Below are 19,018 nucleotides of genomic sequence, written 5' to 3' on the forward strand. Positions count from 1 at the left end.
CAACCGGTCGACCGATTGAACTGGTTGAGCCATTTTTTGGCTCAACACCCAACCTTTTTCAACTTAAAACCTTTTAACACAAGTTTGAAAATCATTTAACATAAGGTTTTAGTTGAAAACATGAAATCATCCAATTCTTAAGATATTTAAAACAATATTACTCTTGGATGATTTTGGTGCATAAATAAAGAATGAAATGCATGAAAATATTGAAAATAAGGCCTATTCTTAAGAAAACTCCCTATGAGCTTTGGAAAAACAAAAAACCCAACATTAGCTATTTCAAAGTCTTTGAGTGCAAATGCTTTATATTAAACACCAAAGACAATCTTGGAAAATTTGATGCAAAATTGGATGTTGGAATTTTTCTTGGTTACTCAACTTCAAGTAAAGCCTTTAGAGTTTTTAACAAAAGAACCATGGTAGTTGAGGAGTCCATCCATGTTATTTTTGATGAATCTAACAATTCTCTCCAAGAAAGAGAGAGTTTTGATGATGATTTAGGCTTGGAGACCTCCATGGGAAAATTGAAAATTGAAGATAGAAGGCAACAAGAAGAAGTTGTAGAGGATCCCAAGAAAGAAGAATTACCTTTGGCATTACCTCCTCCTCAACAAGTGCAAGGTGAATCAAGCTAAGACCTCCCTAAAGATTGGAAGTTTGTCATCAACCACCAACAAGATCAAATTATATGTAATCCATCTAGTGGGGTAAGAACTAGATCATCCCTTAGAAATATTTGCAATAATCTTGCTTTTATCTCTCAAATTGAACCTAAAAATATAAAAGATGCTCTAGTTGATGAAAATTGGATGATTGCCATGCAAAAAGAGTTAAACCAATTTGAAAGAAGTGAAGTATGAGAATTAGTGTCAAGACCTCAAAATCAAAGTGTTATTGGAACTAGATGGGTCTTTAGAAACAAAATGGATGAAAATGGCATAATTGTAAGGAATAAAGCAAGATTGGTAGCCCAAGGTTTTAATCAAGAAGAAGGGATAGATTATGAAGAAACCTTTGCTCCCGTAGCTAGATTGGAAGCCATTAGGATGCTACTTGCCTTTGCATGTTTTAAAGACTTTGTTTTATATCAAATGGATGTGAAAAGTGCTTTCTTAAATGGCTTTATAAATGAAGAGGTATATGTTGAACAACCACCCGGTTTTCAAAGTTTTAACTTTCCTAATCATGTTTTTAGACTTAAAAAGACACTTTATGGTTTAAAACAAGCACCTAGAGCATGGTATGAAAGATTGAGTAAATTTCTTTTGAAAAAGGGTTTTAAAATGGGAAAAATTGACACAACTCTTTTCATAAAAACCAAAGATAATGACATGCTCTTAGTACAAATATACGTTGATGATATCATTTTTGGAGCTACTAATGTCTCTCTTTGTGAAGAATTCTCTAAATGCATGCATAGTGAGTTCGAAATGAGCATGATGGGAGAACTTAACTTCTTCATTGGACTTCAAATCAAGCAACTAAAGGAAGGAACCTTCATCAATCAAGCAAAGTATATAAGAGATCTCCTCAAAAGGTTCAATATGGAGGAAGCCAAAACAATGAAGACTCCAATGAGTTCATCCATCAAGCTTGACATGGATGAGAAAGGTAAGCTCATAAACTCAACTATGTATAGAGGCATGATAGGTTCTTTGCTATATTTGACCGCTAGTAGACCCGACATCATGTATAGTATATGCTTGTGTGCTAGATTTCAATCTTGTCCTAAGGAATCTCATTTAAGTGCTGTAAAACGAATTCTTAGATATTTAAAAGGAATTATGGACATAGGCCTATGGTATCCTAAGGGTGATAACTTTGAATTAATTGGATACTTGGATGCCGACTTTGCCGGTTGTAAAGTTGAGAGGAAAAGCACTAGTGACACTTGTCATTTCCTAGGACACTCACTTGTTTCATGGCATAGTAAGAAGCAAAATTCGATAGCTTTGTCTACGGCGGAAGCCGAATACATAGCAGCCGGTTTATATTGTGCACAAATCCTTTGGATGAAACAAACACTTAGTGATTTCAATTTGATTTTTGAGCATGTTCCTATAAAATGTGATAACACTAGTGCCATAAATATTTCAAAAAATCTGGTACAACACTCTAGGACTAAGCATATAGAGATAAGACATCATTTTCTTAGAGACCATGCACAAAAAGGTGACATTACACTTGAATTTGTAAGCACAAAAGATCAACTTGTCGATATTTTTACAAAACCCCTAAGTGAAGAGCAATTTGTTGATATTAGAAGACAACTAGGGGTGATTTGTTTATGATAAAATGATTGCTTGATGAATTCTTGTTGATATTACACTTGAATATACCCTATGATTGCGTGAAATTCATATCATATGCATCATATAGAAATAATCCTAGGAAAGAGGTCAAATTTTGACCAAAAATCAAAATTCCCGTGGCATTGGACATAAAAAATTGGGGATTTCAACTGAAAAGGGTAGGGGGAGGATCACGAGACAAGAAAATGCAACAAAATTTGGAAAAATTGACCGTTGACCACGACCGTTGACCGTTGACCAGGCGGTCGACCGGTTCGTCGGGGCTGGGAATTTAAACCCCCCCCGCGCGCGCACGCTTCATTTCTCACATTTTCTCCTCCATAGCTTGTCGCATCACATACCTGCTTCCAGAGGCCATTTTGGGTTGAATTTTGGACTGATTGAAGGCTTAGACTTGTTTTTGGGACGGATTTGAGCTAGGGCTTTGATTTGAAACCCAGGGTTTCAACTTTTGGGAGCGTCTCCTTTTTGCACCGCGTGCCTCAGGGTTGTTTCAGCTTCTTCTCCGTGCGCCTAGGGCTTCGGGTTTGTGATTGCTCCTTCTTGTTTCATTTTCTTCTCTCTTTTTAAACTCCTTCTCATTTTCGTTCATTGATGGCACCAAGGCGAGAGACGGGCATCTCCAGGGCTCAGGGCAAGTGCCCTGCTGAGCCATCTCAGCCCGAGCAGACGGAGGCTCGCCGAAAAGCGAGGTATGATATGACACTCTTCAGTTCGAATGAAGACTATCAGCGCTACAAGCAAAAATTTGCCCAGAGGAAAGTCATCCCAGGGAGAAGTGTCAATTTCTCCCAACTTCAGCACTTCGGGTTTGGAGGGCTTTTCGGACGGATGGGATGGCTGCCAGTAGTGACGATTTCTGAGCCAATCTTCCCGACTCTGGTGCGGGCTTTTTATTCTTGGGCGACCTATGGGCTTGGAGGACCCGTATTGTCCACTGTGAGGGGGAGTTGAGATCAAATTGAGTCCCGAGAGTATCTGCCGCATTCTCGACATCCCTTCGGTTGGACTCCGAGTGTATGAGGCCAAGGCGTGGCCCATTGTGTCGGGATTCGATCCTAGAGAGGTTGTTCAGAGGTTGTGCGGACTCGCCGATCCCCAGGGGATGGGCAAACCATCGGCTCACAGCTTGACCGTGACCAGCCGAGTCCTTCACTACATGATCTGCTCTATTCTCTTGCCACATGGAGGACATTGAGATGAGGTTTCTTACCTCGAGGCTTTTATTGTGGACTCGATCCTCACCGGGAGACGGATTCACGTGGGATACTTGATGATGATGCATATGATCTCTTGCATTGAGAGCACAACACGAGTACTCCCCTACGACCGCTTCCTTACTCGAGTTTTCAAGGATGCCGGAGTCGACTTGGGTAAAGAGACGAATTTCGAGGCCTCCACCAACTATGACACGTATGATGAGTAGTTTTTGGGGCGCATGAAGTTCGAGAAGGCACCCGATGGCTCTTGGGTTAGGAAAGCCGAGCGATAGGCCCGGGGACAGGATCAGATACATCCCGGAGTAGAGGAGGAGGCCGAGATCAGAGAGATGGAGGATGAGTTGGACCTTCAGAGGGACTTTGAGTAGAGAGGGCCCGAGCTTGACATTCCGCCTCCACCTCAATCAGAAGGCATTCATGTTGAGGCTACCTTCTCAGAGCCTATGATGACTGAGCCGTCTTTCATAGCAGGCCCTTCATCTCAGCCATCATTTACCGAGCTACCATCTCAGGTACCTCACGTTCCTGATCATGCGCCTTGGATGGATGTCTCTACTCAGATAAGCTCTCTTGGGACTCGTATGGAGGAGCTTGCCTTAGTCCATGACTCTCGCTTCTACTCTATGGAGGAGCACCTAGATCAGTATCAGAGTGAAGTCACTTCTCGGTTTGATCACTTCCAACAGCAATTTGAGCGCATAGAGGAGCGTATGGATCAGCAGCAGGCTACCTTCGACCATCTCCAGCAGCGCATTGATCGTATTGAGAGCCGTCAGGCGAGTCAGCATGAAGAGATGATGACATATCTCCGCTCTGTGTTTCCTCCTCCACCCCCTCAGCCTTGAGACTATTTAGACATCAGCCTCCGTTTCTTTTTGATGTTGCCAAAGGGGGAGAAATTTATAGGATCTAGGAGACCCTCATGCATGTCATTGTTATCATTGTCATATCTATCTTGTTGTACATGTGAGGTTTCCATATATATATGATATGATATTTTTATGATCCACTGTTCATTTTTCGTGTTTTACATTGCTTCATATTAAAAATCATTTGATTGATCCATGATTGGTTTGAGGGGGAGATTTTTTTTCTCCTAGATAACCAAGGTTTGTCATCATAAAAAAGGAGAAGATTGTTAGCCCAAGGGTTCTCCTAATGGGGTTTTGATGATAATAAACCATGGTTAAATGACTAATTGGTTTAATGTTTAAGAATCTCAGGTATAAACTCGAAAATTCATCAAAGGACTAAATGGATACAAGATCGAGACGCTTGGGAGACTTGTGATCGTAGGAAACTAATGTAAGATGAATGCATGAGTGCACTTAGGATTTTCATACGTTTCATGTATCTTAGAAAACTCGGTTTATTCTTTAAAACGTTGATTTTATTAAAACCCGAGTTTTTAACTAATGTACCTTAGGCAAAATGTTTTATAATTGGCTTAATAATTTACCTAAAGACCTTGCCTAAGTGTTAGAAAAGAAAGGAATAAAAAAATAGGTTTTCGGGGCCAAAAAGGCTCAACCGGTCGAGGTTATGGCCAACCGGCCAACCGGTTGAGGAACCGGTCGACCGGTTGTGGTCGTCCGGTCGAGGAAGGTCAAAAACCTTTTCTCTCTCCCAGTAGCCTTCTGTTCCCGGTCGAGGTGATTCCCTTACCGGTCGAGGTCCGGTTGAGGCAACGGTAACCTGTCATGCATTAAATGCTCCAACGGCTAGTGAACCGGTTGACCCTTAGCTCGAGCGAACGAGGTTACCTTTTGCTGTTTTTGACTCCCGAGCTTAGAAACCTATAAATTGAGAGTTCCACTTCATTTATTGCCAAGAGAACACTTGCATTCAAAGCCTATCTACCTGTTCTTGATAAAAAAGCTCTCATTTCTTTCATAGTGCATTAAATCATCATTTGCATATCCTTTAGTGTACTCTTATTTGTCATCCTAGCTTTGTCTTGTATTTGAGTCATCTTTAAGCTAGGTTGAGTGATTATATCTTGCAATAATCTGAGTGTTAACGCCTTCAAGAGGGTTGAATCTTGAATAGGTTGTGTAAAACCCCATTGGAACCAGAATCCAAGTGTAAGAAGATTCAAAGCTTGGTTGAAGCTTCAAGTTAGTGAAACCCTCACTCGGTTAGAAGGTTGAAGAGAGTGGACATAGGCAAGAAAGTGCCGAACCACTATAAACCCGAGTTTGAATTCTCTAAACTCTATCTCTTTACTTTGCTTATATTTTGTTTAAATTTGTTGTGATTGAAAAGATTTTAAAAACCCAATTCACCCCCCCTCCCTTTTGGGTGTTTTTCTTAACTAAGCATAGCCTTTGTTTTCTCAGATTGGAATGATAATTTGTTTCCATTTTAATATTAAGTAAAAAATGGGAATGAAAATGAAAAAAGAAATAAATTGTCAATAGCATTCACACATATAGTTTAAAATAATTTGTTAATTTTTATTTTAAAAAAAGCCTCACATTGAAATAATTTTTTATTTTTATTTAAAAAACTCCATGATAGTTTTTTTGCTAAATAATATAAACCCATTTGGGCGTGTCATTTAAAGACAATTGTTTTTAAAAATTTATACCACTTTTTGATTGTTATTTTATATAAACACTTTTTTAAAACAAAGTAAAATAGAGAATTTTTCTTCCTTTGATATTTTTTCATTAGAGAAAACAAATTTCAAATCAATTGAGACTTTGTATTGAATTTATTGAGAAGTTTAATAATTTTAAAAAATAGTTTAAAACACAAAAAATATATAATGACGATAAAAAATAATAGACATAATTAATACTTTGAATTCTTTAATAAATCTTGTAATTTTTAAGAATAATTTTAAATTTCAAAAACCGATTAATTAATTATAGATTAAATAAAATAATGCAAAATGTTATCTTCATAATTGAGTAATAAATATATGTATATAATACAAATTTTAGTTTCATTTATACCTTAAAAAATTAAATTTTATTTGTTCTTATATTCATTTAAAATAGAATAGTAATAGCAATTATTCATTGTAAATAATTATATTTATTTTTAGTAAAATAAATTAATTATATTTTTATAAGGTGTTAATATCAATATTTTATAACATTTATAAAATCATATATATTGTATTAGAAATGATTAATTTTGAATTATTATTATTTTATTTATTTTTAACAAAATAAATCAATTAATATTAATATCTATAAATTTTTATAATATTTATAGAAAATATAATTTATGATTTTATTATATTATTAATATTCATATTTTGATTAAAAAATATTTATTTTTAATTTATTTATAATTAAAAAAATATTTTTATTTTTAATAAGATGTGAATTAATTTAGTTTATTTATATAAATTGAATTTACAATTTGTGTTTTTTTACAAAATCAAAATGAAAGATTACTTTTAAAAACAACTTATTTAAAAAAGTATGTAGTTTTTAAATTTTTGAAAAGTACTTTTAAAAAATCAAAATATTTCCTAATTGGGATGAATTGAAATCTCACTTATAAGTCGGATTTTATTTCCATTTGAATCACTTTTAATTTTATTTCTATGATCATTTAAGTTATCTAAAAATAAGAATTGGGAAGAAAAAAAAAGATGCCCGTTCTCACTTCTCATTCTCGCTTATAACACGCCATTAGTTTGTCCTGTGGAAGCCTTATAAAATGCTATTGGCAAGGAAAGTGCACTCCCTGGGAGCAATTTCTTTCTCATTCTTCTTTCTATTTCCACTATTTCATATTTTATTTTCATAATATTATTAAACATTTAAGGAGTATTTTGAAAACTGCTAATGTGGAATATGAATGTCCAAGAATAAAACCCATCTAAATACGCAATCAATTACGAAATTTTCTTTCATTTTCAGTACTAAAATATATATCCAATACACGTGGATATAATATCAGCCATGATTCCTCAAAGGCTTCTCCAACAAAGCCGAAAGATACATCTCCCTGAGCTTGGGCCCTCTGTCAAGCTTTTTCCCCACAACCCACTTCAACTTTTTGAAGCCAACACTCTCAATTAGTGGTTTGTACACCTCCTCCATCTGCTCATCCATACAGAAGAAGTGGTCTAGCCAAAACAGCCCGCCTGGCCTCAGAACCCTATAGATGTCAAATAACAGGAAATGCAGCAGCGTGTTGGGGATCCAATTACTCAATACATGCATAGAGTGCACAATATCAAGGGTATTATCGAAGAATGGCAGCCTCTGAGAAATGCTTATGTACAAAGGAACAACCCCTCTGGATGCTATAAAGCTGTTGAAAGGGCCATTCAAGTTCATGGATGTTGTCACAATAGTTATGTTCCTCTCCAACATTCTCACAGCAAAAGTTCCTGCGCCACCTCCAATGTCCAGACCTATTCGAACCGTGCCCCGCTTCTTCATTTCAAGTACTTCATCAATGGTGAAGTCCAGCTCATTGTGTCCGCTCTTGGATCCAATCCAACGATATCTCTCAGTGCCCTCTAGATCAAAACAGTCTTTGCAGTCATCGAAGCCCTTTTGGTTGCGCTTTCGGTTGATGAGGCAGGAGTAGTTCTTGCACGTGTAGGCTGTCCACACCACAGATGAGTCGGGTGGAGTGGACCATAGGCTAGCAGGAAGGGGATATGGTTCTTGATATTCATTCGGAGTGGTGGGGCGGCAGCGGCGGCGGGGGAGCGGCTCACAGCCCTTGAGGAGGAGCTTTTGGGCAAAGAGCTCGTCATCAGGGCAAGAGCCATTGACTCTGTATGACATGTAGCGGCTGAGGTCATTGGCGAAGAAGGTGCATGGATGGCCAACAGGAGCGATGATAGAGTCTGAATCAAAGTTGGTGGTGAACCCAAATGGAAGTAGCTGTGGAGATGTGAAGGAGATAAATTCAGTGGGGAGGTCTGTAGTAGTTTGAGAGTTAATAACATTATCTGATACTGGGTCATCAACAGCAGCAACATGTGTGGTGGAAGGAGTAATTGAACACGAGGAATAGAGGCTGGAGGAGAATAAAAAGGTAAGAAAATTGGTGGAGAAGAGGACGACAAGGAAGAAGACATTGGTGGAGAAAGGCTTCAACTTCTGAGAGGAATCCATTGGTTTGGTTCAGTTTGGTAGACGATGAGACATTTGGGAAGTATATAAGTGCTAAAAAAACAAAGTGAAATGCATAGCTTAGAGCAGCGTAGGCATCTCAGTTACACCTGCCCACAATAAATTAGTGCTGGATTAGGTACTTGGAAATCATAGAGGGTCAACGCTGGGGTAGGTCCAAGGATTCCATAATTAGTCCATTGTTTTCTATAGTTAATTTAAATAAGTTCAGAACCGTCCAAAGCTCCTAATATGTAGAATTGTTTGTTGCAATGTTTTAAAAATCAGAGGGAAACGGATTAATTAAAATTGTTCATTTTAATCATAAATGACTAATTTTACTCTGACTTTAAATTTTAAAGTTGAAATTTTGATATAATTAAAGGAAATGCTTCTTTTTTCTTTTTTGCTTTAGTCAAATTTATCATTTAAATATGTATTTTATTTTATTTATTGATAAAAGGAAAATCAGAAAATAATTGAGAATTGGACTTCACATAAAAAATTGATAATATTGTTTTTATTGTTTTTATTTATTTGTAGTAAGAAGGTGATAATTAGTGGTGTTTTCATCAATGTGTGTGATACAATGTACATACGATTGAATCCATCCGCACTTGCAACTCAACCCATTCACCCATCTCAATCCTGTCCCATTTATTCAAAGTAATTCTCATTCTCATTCCATTTAATTTTTTTTAAACGAAACGAGGACTCGAGTTTCCCATAACAACCCTCCTCATTTATTTATTTATTTATTTATTGAATATTTTAATTTTTTAATTATATTAAAATAAATATATTTTATAAATCATTAAAAATATTATAATTTTTTATAACTTATTTTATTAAAAAGTATTATTGTTATTATTATTATTATATATCAAAAAATAGAGAAATAAAAAATAAATTAAATTAATTTTATATTAATCGAGGTGAAGTGGGATAAGACAATATCTGAACTAGCTTCGAACTTGTCTTGGGTTTAAAAAATAATATCAAACATATTTTCAATCCATTTATTTAAATTTCAAACTCATCCTGTTAGGTGTGGGGTGAATACCCGAAAAAAATTCGTGTGATTGTCATCCCTAATTGTGTATATTTTAAAAATATTTTGAAATGATGTTTATTAAAGAATTTCTTAATGCAGCTAAAACATAAAAGCAAAACCAAACTGGGATGTCCCATTATGATGGATTAAAATTATGAAACCCGTTTTAGAAGTCTTCCCTCTATTAGTGGAAGTTTATTGTGATTGAGATCGGACTTTGGAGGTAGTTTGGCATGTATATTATTATTTATTTTGAGAAGCTTATTTGTATAAATAAAATATTAGCATTATCTCTCAAATAACAAAAAATTTGTAATTATTTAAGCCTCATTGAGTTTATTCAATAAAGTAAAAGAAATTACTTTCCCTTCCAGCAATGCCAAAAAAATTTAAGAATCAACTATCCCAATTTCAGTACGTGTTTAGCAGTGACTGGACTCAAAATTATAATAATCAATGGCTTATATTGGGGCTTGCATGTGATTAGTTAGACCAAATTTCATTGTGTCAAAGTAGTTCCTAGGATGATACACTGATTATGCAGCCTTCACCATCAACCAAAACTCAGTGAACTTGGTTACTGTAGCTGGTAAAGTAAGTATTATCCACCACGATGCTAGGATGATATGCTTAAGGTATAGAAATTGTAGGAATCAAGATGACATTGGCACTAGAAAAAGGTTGTGATGGTGAAATTGTTTTGTGAAGAGCAACTTTGATGTAAAACTGTGGCAATGGTTCAGCAAAAGATTTTAAGAAAGACTACAGTAGTTGCAAAGCTTTGGATTTAAGATCTACTTTAACCCCTGAGATCTTCCACTAATCTTACATATTATCAAATATATAATGGCTGTTTGGTAAATCAATTTTGACTTAATAATTTAATTTAAGTCATTAAGTAAATTAAGTATGTTTGGTTAAATAATCTAATGGTATGACTTAAAGTATATTAATATGATATACTAAAATGGGGAAAAGAGGAGGGAGTTGCTGGTTTGCAGTAGACTCCAAGTCTTTTGAAATTTCTATGGATGTGCTTGGGAAGAAACTAAAGGGGATCATTGTGGAAAGAAACAGAGGATTCACTTCGTGGATAAGGTTTGGAAGTTCCAGCTTGTGCTGGCTGTTGGAGGGAGTGGAGGCTAACTGTATGGGTGAGTTTGGGCAGAGATTCGTCAAAAGTTGGGAGGATGGAGGTAGGAAGTTTAAACTAGAATGTCGAGCAAATGAGGCCGGTAGATTTTTATTGTGTTCAGTGGTTGACTCGAATGCAAAGAGACATTGTTTAGTGTTCCCAGAAGGAAAAGGTTTTTTGGGAGGTTGGGCTTTGTTGGCTAAAAAACTTCGCTCACTTGGAATATCGACACGTGATGAGCCAAGGAAGTTTTTGATTCCTCTAAGATTGAGAGCAGAGATGGGGATTCTAAGGGGAAGAAAGAAAAATCCTACGTTGATGCGGTGAATACAAGAGGAGTTTCAAGAGTGAGAAGGCTAGGGGAAGCAGCATGGTTACAACTAGGAGAAGAAGACGTGTCAAGAGGAAGAAAGCTGTTAGACCGATGCCTGGTTGGGAGATAGGGAGAGACTTTGGTTTCAGTTCCACACCTGTGTGATCTGGAAAGCTGGAGAAAAAGTCACCAGAAGCTCAAAGGAGGAGTAAAGTTCGCGAGGATGGGGGCTCCTTTTATTTTGATTGAGTTTGAGAATAAAACAGAGGCAGACAAAGTGTTATTAAGAGGTTTATGATGTTTTAAGGATTCAATTCTGCACTTGGAAAGGTGGGACCCAAAAGTGGGGTGTTCTCAAAGTTGTGAACATCTTAAGGAAGTTTGGGTGAGAGTGATGGGATTACTATTGCACCTTTGGAGCCGAGAAGTTTTTAAAAAGATTGGAGACTGCTGTGGGGCCTTTGTTGTAGTGGATGAAAGCATTGTTGCTTTTAAGGAGCTCTAATGGGCCAGATTATTAGTGAAGTTGGAGGGGACAGAATGGCCAAGTTCCCTGCAAGTGTTAATCGACACTACTTGCTTTGCTATTCAACTGTGGTGGGAGGTTCTGCCAAGGGTGTCCGAAGTGCTTCCGGCGATCAGAAATGGGTCGGGGAAGGAGTAAGAGGTTAGGGAAGAAGAAGGGGGGACTTCACGCGCCGACTGCGTGGTGAAGCAGATGTAGTCAAATGGATAGCTTGTAAAGGTGGCTGTGCCGTCTGAAGATGGAGCAAAAACACTATAGGACAGACATGGAGGCTCTTATTTCTGACTTGATGTTGACAAGAGGGGCAAAGGCAGACAAGTCCAAAAGAAGGCAACAGTTTGATTGAGGGAATAATTCAAAAACTAGGCTTGCAGCTAAAGCTAAGGGAACTTTGGGTTGGGACGTGGAACTGGCAGTAGAGAGAAGGTTCATTGAGGAGGGCCTGCTTGGAAGCAAAGAAGTTTGTGGGCCGTCACACTTAAGCCCAATATCATTCATGCTGGAGACAAGTCTCTAGAGGAGGCCCAATGAAGAGGGCCTTTTTGGTTTCATGGAGGACGGTGGGCTATCCCACTTAGGCCCATTGCCAAACATGCACTTACTGCTTGGAAGTGGGCCGACCCACTCTGGACTCTCCTAAAGGCCCAATTGTGGTGGGATGACCCATTGTCGAAGACACGTATGGGGGCTAGGGCTAGTGGGGGTTGTTGAGAGGAGGTCTGTGGGTGTCTAGACGGGGCTGATTTTGGCCTCCAGCAGGGTTCGTCTCCTTCGACGCCAAAGACTAAAGTACTCACCAATGAAGCTTTGATGGAGGAGGCGTCTAGGTACACAGGTTCTCATTCTCGACCTTTATTCTCATTGGGGAAGCGGGTTTTCTTTTCTTCTTCTTCTCTTTCTGGGCCGGATGGGTTGTTTGTCACCACAGATGGGGGTTTCAGTCAGGGTTGTAGTTCGGAAATAGGTGGGGGAATAGAGTTGGGTCCTCTAAGAATGATATTGGCGGATGGAAGGGAGGCGGAGGTCTCCAGGTTATCGAGGTTGGCAAACGAGATGACCGAGGAGGGGATGAAGGATGTTTTGGATAGGGCTCCTTATGAGATTATAGAGGAAGGGAACGAAGTGGGTGAGCTGAGTTGGCAGTCGAGTTGTTTGGCTAAGTTTAGTCGATGCCTCGGAATGCCAACGAAGGGCTTTGAAGGAGAGATCCTATTTTTGCTTAAAAGAATGAAAGAAAGGAAATCTCAGTAGGGGAAGTTGGAAGGTAGGAAAAAGAGAAAATTGGAATCTTCAAAGTTTGAAAGGGAGTTGAGAAAGTTGGAATGAACTGTGAATTATCTTGGAGGAGGAAAAAGGGGGGGGGGTAGCTACTCTAAGTTTAGATGAAGATTCGTCTTCTTTCTTGGAGTGTCAGAGAGGCTAATAATTGTGATCAAAGCTTTGATTAAGAAGAATAGGGTGGACCTGGTTTGCTTATAGGAAACAAAAATCCAATAGATGTTAAGGGGTCTTATTCGGAGCTTAGGAGTGGGGAGATTTTTAGAATAGGGAACTATGGATTCAAGGGGCTTAGCGGGTGGTATAGTGGTGTTCTGGGATAATAGGGTGCTGGATTTGATCGAGTTAGAAAAGGGAGAACATTCAATTTCTTGCCATTTTAAAAATTGTGAGGATGGTTTTATGTGGACTTTTACAGAGGTTTATGGTTCGACCTTGAGGAGAGACAGAGAATGTTTATGGAATGAGTTAGGGGCCATCTACGGTCTTTGAAATGGGTCGTGGTGTGTTGCTTGTGATTTTAATACGATCTTAAGCCCTGAAGAGCGCAGTAGAGGAGGGAACTTGAATTCATACATGGGAAGATTCTCAGATGTAATAGAAGATTTATAGCTAAAGGACTTGCCCCTGATAGGAGGTCCTTTTACTTGGAATAGAGGGGTGAATAACCAGTCTTTCTCAATGTAAGATGGATTTTTGGTCAATGAGGAGTGAGATTGCCATTTTCATGGTTCAAGGCAATGTGTCTTCACAAGACCAGTGTCTGAGCACTTCCCAATTCTATTAGAAGGAGGGGAGTTGAGAAGAGGACCATCCCCTTTCAAATTTGAGAATATGTGGCTTAAAGTGGAGGGATTTAAGGAGCTGTTGAAGGCTTGGTGGGAGAGGGACACCTTTAATGGTTCTACAAGCTTTATTCTAGCTGAAAAACTAAAGGTTGTGAAGTCTAAACTGAAGGAGTGGAACAGAGATGTCTTTGGCAGGGTGGAATATATGAAGAATTTGGCTTTGGATCAGCTGTAGTTTTGGGATGCAAAGGAGAAGACTAACAGACTGTCCTTGGAAGAGATGTATGCTAGAAGAGAAGCGAGGGAAGAATACAAAAAATAGGTTTTATTAGAAGAGATGACTTGGAGACAAAAATCTAGGAAAGTGTGGCTGAAAGAGGGTGATAGAAATACGGGATTTTTCCACAAGATGGCAAACACTCACAGAAGAAGAAACAATGTGGACCAAATTAGGATTAATGGTGTTTGACATTCGGAGGAGAATGAGATTAGCGAAGGAATAGTGAATGTCTTTAGATCTTTGCGGTCTAATCCAGGGGACTGGTGCCCTTCTTTATCTGGGCTATAGTGCGAAACGTTGTAGAATTTGGATGTTGATGCTTTGGAGGCGCAGTTCACGAAAGAGGAGGTGTATGGTGCGCTGTTGGGTTGTAGTGAGAATAAAGCTCCGGGGCCTGATGACTTTACAATGGCTTTCTGGTAGTTTGCTTGGGACTTTGTGAAAGAGGATGTGATGAGTTTCTTCAGGGAGTTCCATGATCACAGTAAATTTGTTAAAAGCCTAAACACAACTTTTCTGGTTTTAATCCCAAAAAAATTGGGGGCTGAAGATTTGAGGGATTTTAGGCCCATAAGCTTAGTGGGAAGCCTGTACAAATGGTTGGCTAAGGTTTTAGCCAATAGACTTAAAAAGGTGGTTGGAAAGGTGGTTTCTAAGGCTCAAGGGACCTTTGTGGGGGGTAGACAAATTCTAGATGCAGTGCTAATAGCTAATGAAGCCATTAACTCGATTTTGAAGAATAATGAGAATGGTTTTATGTGCAAACTTGACATAGAGAAGGCATCTGACAATGTGGATTGGTCTTTCCTTTTCACAGTTATGCAGAAAATGGGCTTTGGGGAGAAATGGATAGGGTGGATTAAGTGGTGCATATCCATTGCAAGTTTCTCTATGTTGATTAATGGTATGTCTAAGGGTTTCTTCCAAAGCTCAAGGGGATTGAGGCAAGATGATCCTCTCTCGCCTTATCTTTTTGTGATTGCCATGAAGGTCTTTAGTTTTTTTCTTAAAAGGGTTGTGGATGGAGGTTTTATGTCGGGCTGTAAAGTGAAGGGTAGGAATGAAGAAAGGGTTCAAATTCCCACTTGCTGTTTGCTGATGACACCTTGGTGTTTTGCTAAGCTTCTCAAGACCAGCTGACTTACCTAAGCTGGTTGCTTATGTGGTTTGAGGCTGTATCAGGATTGAGAATTAACTTGGAGAAGAGTGAACTCATTTTAGTAGGGAGGGTAAAGAATATTAATGATCTTGCCTTGGACTTTGGTTGTAGAGTGGGTAGTCTCCCGTCCACTTATCTGAGCTTCCCTTTGGGTGCTCCGTTTAAGACAGTATCAATGTGGGATGGAGTGGAAGAGCGATTCTGTAAAAGATTGGCATGTGGAAGAGACAATACCTATCAAAGGGGGGGATAGCAACTCTAATCCGAAGCACTTTGTCGAATCTTCCTATTTACTTTATGTCCTTGTTGAGGTTACCAAGTTCAGTTAGACGAAGACTAAAGCAAATCCAAAGGGACTTCCTTTGGGGTGGTGGCAACTTGGAACGAAAACCACACTTAATAAGATGGGAGGTGGTGTGCTTAAGTAAAAAGAAAGGGGGATTGGGGGTCAAATGTCTTTCCATTCTCAATAAGGCTCTCATTTCCAAATGGAATTGGTGATTCGCAAATGAGAGAGAGGCTTTGTGGAATCAAGTGATTAGAAGAAAGTATGGGGAAGCTAGAGGGGGTTGGAGCTCTCGGGAAATGAGAGAGACACATGGTGTGGGGCTTTGGAAAGGAATAAGGATGGATTGGGAGTTGGTGGGCGCTCGGATTTCTTTTAGAGTTGGCAATGGGAGGAGGGTGAGCTTTTGGAGGTGTGGGGACTCCCCCATGTGTGAGTCTTTTCCTTCACTCTTTGCTTTGTCTGTTGGAAAGGAAGGTTGGGTGGCGGATGTTTGGGATCCCTTGGTCGAGGGGGGTTAGAGCCCCTGTTTTTCAAGAGCTCTAAATGATTGGGAGGTGAAGGAGGCGGAAAGATTTTCGGAGCATCTTCGCGGGAAGAGAGTGCTTGGAGATGTAGAGGATATGGTGGTTTGGACCAAAACAAAGAGTGGCAAATTTTCGACAAAGTCTCTCTACCTTGCTCTAGAAGCGGATTACCCTGCTTTGTTTCCTTTTAGCTATATTTGGAATGTGTGGGTACAACCCAAAATCAGTTTCTTTGCGTGGGAGGCTGCATGGGGTAAAGTTTTAACCCTAGATCTTGTTCAGAAAAGAGGATGGTCCTTAGAAAATAGATGCTTTATGTGTCTTGAGAATGAGGAGACCATAGATCATTTGCTTCTTCACTGTTAAAAAACAAGGGCCTTAGGAGTTACTCTTTACCTTGGTTGGGGTCTCTTAGGTGTTGTCCTCTTCAGTTAGAGAGACTCTTCTTAGCTGACATGGTTCATTTGTGGGCAAAAAGCGCAAGAAGGTGTGGAGAGCTGCTCCTTTTCATATATTTTGGACGGTGTGGAAGACGAGAAATAGATTGACATTCAAGGATGATGAGTTGTCAATCCAAAGATTGAAATATTCCTTTCTTCTCTTTCTTTGGTCTGAGGCTAAGTTGTTTTATAGTTGAATGCCCTCTAACTATGGTTAATTTTATTGATTTGTTGGGATCCTTTTAAGGTTGTTTTTTGGGCTAGGTGACTTTTTGGGTCTCTTTCTTTATCTTTAGCCTTTTTGGTGGTGGGTGTTTAGGTTTGTATACCTTGCATAGTTTTGTATACCTTGAGTCGCTTTTTTGGCGTCTCTTTTTAATGAATTTATTTTTACCTATAAAAATAAAAATAAAAATGGTATGACTTAAAGTAAAAAAACAACTTTAAGTAATAAGTAAAAATAATTAAATTATTTTTAAATTCATATTTTTATTTTACTTTTTTACACTTATTTATCATAATTACTTTCATGATTTTTTTTTGTTACTCCACAACCTTCAATGTCATTCGACCTCCTTTATCCTAATTATAATTTATGAGGATAAATATGTTAATTTGATGATTTAAAATGAATTTTAAATTAATTTTATCAAGCAATTTTAATGCTTAAAGTAAAAATTAAGTAATAAGTTTTAAGTTAACAATTTAAGTATAATTTAACTTAAAATCGACTTAAGTTATCAAGTGTTAAGTTTTACCAAACACCCCCATAGTCGGGGAAACATGTGATATTGTATTAAAATTCAAATTAAAAATGCATTTGCGATTAGGTTTTAATCCCTTGAACTTTTTTCACCTTCAAATCTATTTTCATCTCTAATATAAAATGATTTTGCAGATTATGAATCTAAACTAATCTCGACATATCAAATAACAAACAAGAATTTGCTGAACCAACTAAGCATTCACTTTCTACATCTCATCAAAGATAGTTTACAAGAGAGTTAATTTCATCAATTTAAGTTAAAAGATAATTAAAATTAAGTACCAAAATAGACTCAAAATACTCCATGATTTCCATGTATTATTTGGAATTAATCCTCCTCCAGCAAAAGAAGATCTAGCCATTCATGTTCTAGAGGACCTCAAAAGCCCTGTTTGGTTTGAAAGAAAAATATAGATAGTAAGGAAAATGAGAGTGCAGTTAAGAAAATGTTGTCCATGATTTATCTAACTTATTCTTTAGCAATATATATAATTAATTATATAAAATAAAAAAATGAGGACTCAAGGATTTTTAATATCCATGCGAATTTAGGAGGAGATCAACAAACACTTTTTAGTTAGAGGAGAACCATAACATATAGCATAATATATATAAGCCCAAAACACAGGAGCTGAAACAAAAGATCAGGAGCTCCTCTTAACAAGCAGATCATCTAAACCAGAAGAAGCCCAAGGATTAAATCTAGGAGTAGCGTATGTGTTGAACTTGCCGAAAATGATTTTGTGCTGCTGTGTTACATGCAGTTGGAAGATCATTCTCCAAGTCTTCCAGCGTAGTCTGCTTCTTGGAATTTGATTGATCAGAAGAGAACAGATGAAAAACCCTACCCAAAACATGGTAAAACATGGTGAAGAAGGAACAAAAAACCTTAGAGCTTCTCAGAACCATGGTTTATGGGTGCTCTAGTGACTAGGAACAGTTCTGGTGACTTTATGAGATTGATCAAAAATATATTCCAAATGTGGAACCCACGGCTATTAAAAATTTAAAATTCAATCGCGTGATTGAGAAGCCAACTCCCTGTGCATATATGTGTATATCTTTAGGGCCTTTGGAGATAGTGGCTGTGCATACACCCACGTACATTTGTATGTCCAGGAACTTAGAGGAATGATGATTATTTAGGACACAATGTGGAAAATATGTTGCAATTCTAATTATAAAATGAAATACAAAACCTATTGGCCTCAACATGTAGCTTATTATCACCTATGTTTCTTTTCTCTCTCTCTCTCTCTCTTCTCTTTTCATTTACTGAAATTGTTTGTTCGACCTCTCTTTGATTTTCTTCATGTGGGAAATAAAAACTCGTTGGAATTAACATCATAATATCTGTCTACGCGACCAAGTTTCTCTCAAACCCATACAATTTAATTTTGTTATCAAGTACATCTTTTGAGTGTTAGGTTGATGTCAACATTGTCAAGAGTCACTTTATGTTTGTTTTATACTTATTATTAAAATATTTTTTGAAAAATATTTGTTGTAACAATAGTTAAAAAAAAGAAGTAATAATTTAGAAATAATTTGGACGAAAAATAATTTAATTTTTTTAGAAGTTTTTAATTACATATTGTAAATTTTCAAGTAAAAATTTTAATTGTAAGTTTTTAATTTAAAAGTTAAAATTTAATTTTTAGAAGTCATTTTATTTTAAATTTATTAAAAGTTTCAAATTTTAATAAAATTATGCATTTTAAAATTTTTATTTAATAAATGTTTTAAATTTCGATATTTTTATTTTAAATTTATTAAATATTTTAAAATGAAAAAGATTATTTTATTTGAAAAAAAAAAATAAGAGTGTGCAGGGATAA

The 19,018-nt window shown here is 37.4% G+C and overlaps 1 protein-coding gene across 1 annotated transcript; it reads right to left on the reverse strand.

The window, feature by feature from the left end:
- Positions 1 to 7,452: 7,452 nt before the first annotated feature.
- On the reverse strand, positions 7,453 to 8,631 carry LOC100251132 (probable methyltransferase PMT8-like). The gene has a single exon (XM_002263324.1). The coding sequence runs from the start codon at positions 8,629 to 8,631 to the stop codon at positions 7,453 to 7,455; it is 1,179 nt and encodes a 392-aa protein (XP_002263360.1).
- Between the last annotated feature and the right edge of the window lie 10,387 nt (positions 8,632 to 19,018).

This window comes from Vitis vinifera, chromosome 14 (assembly GCF_030704535.1).
Source record: "Vitis vinifera cultivar Pinot Noir 40024 chromosome 14, ASM3070453v1".
NCBI lineage: Eukaryota > Viridiplantae > Streptophyta > Magnoliopsida > Vitales > Vitaceae > Vitis > Vitis vinifera.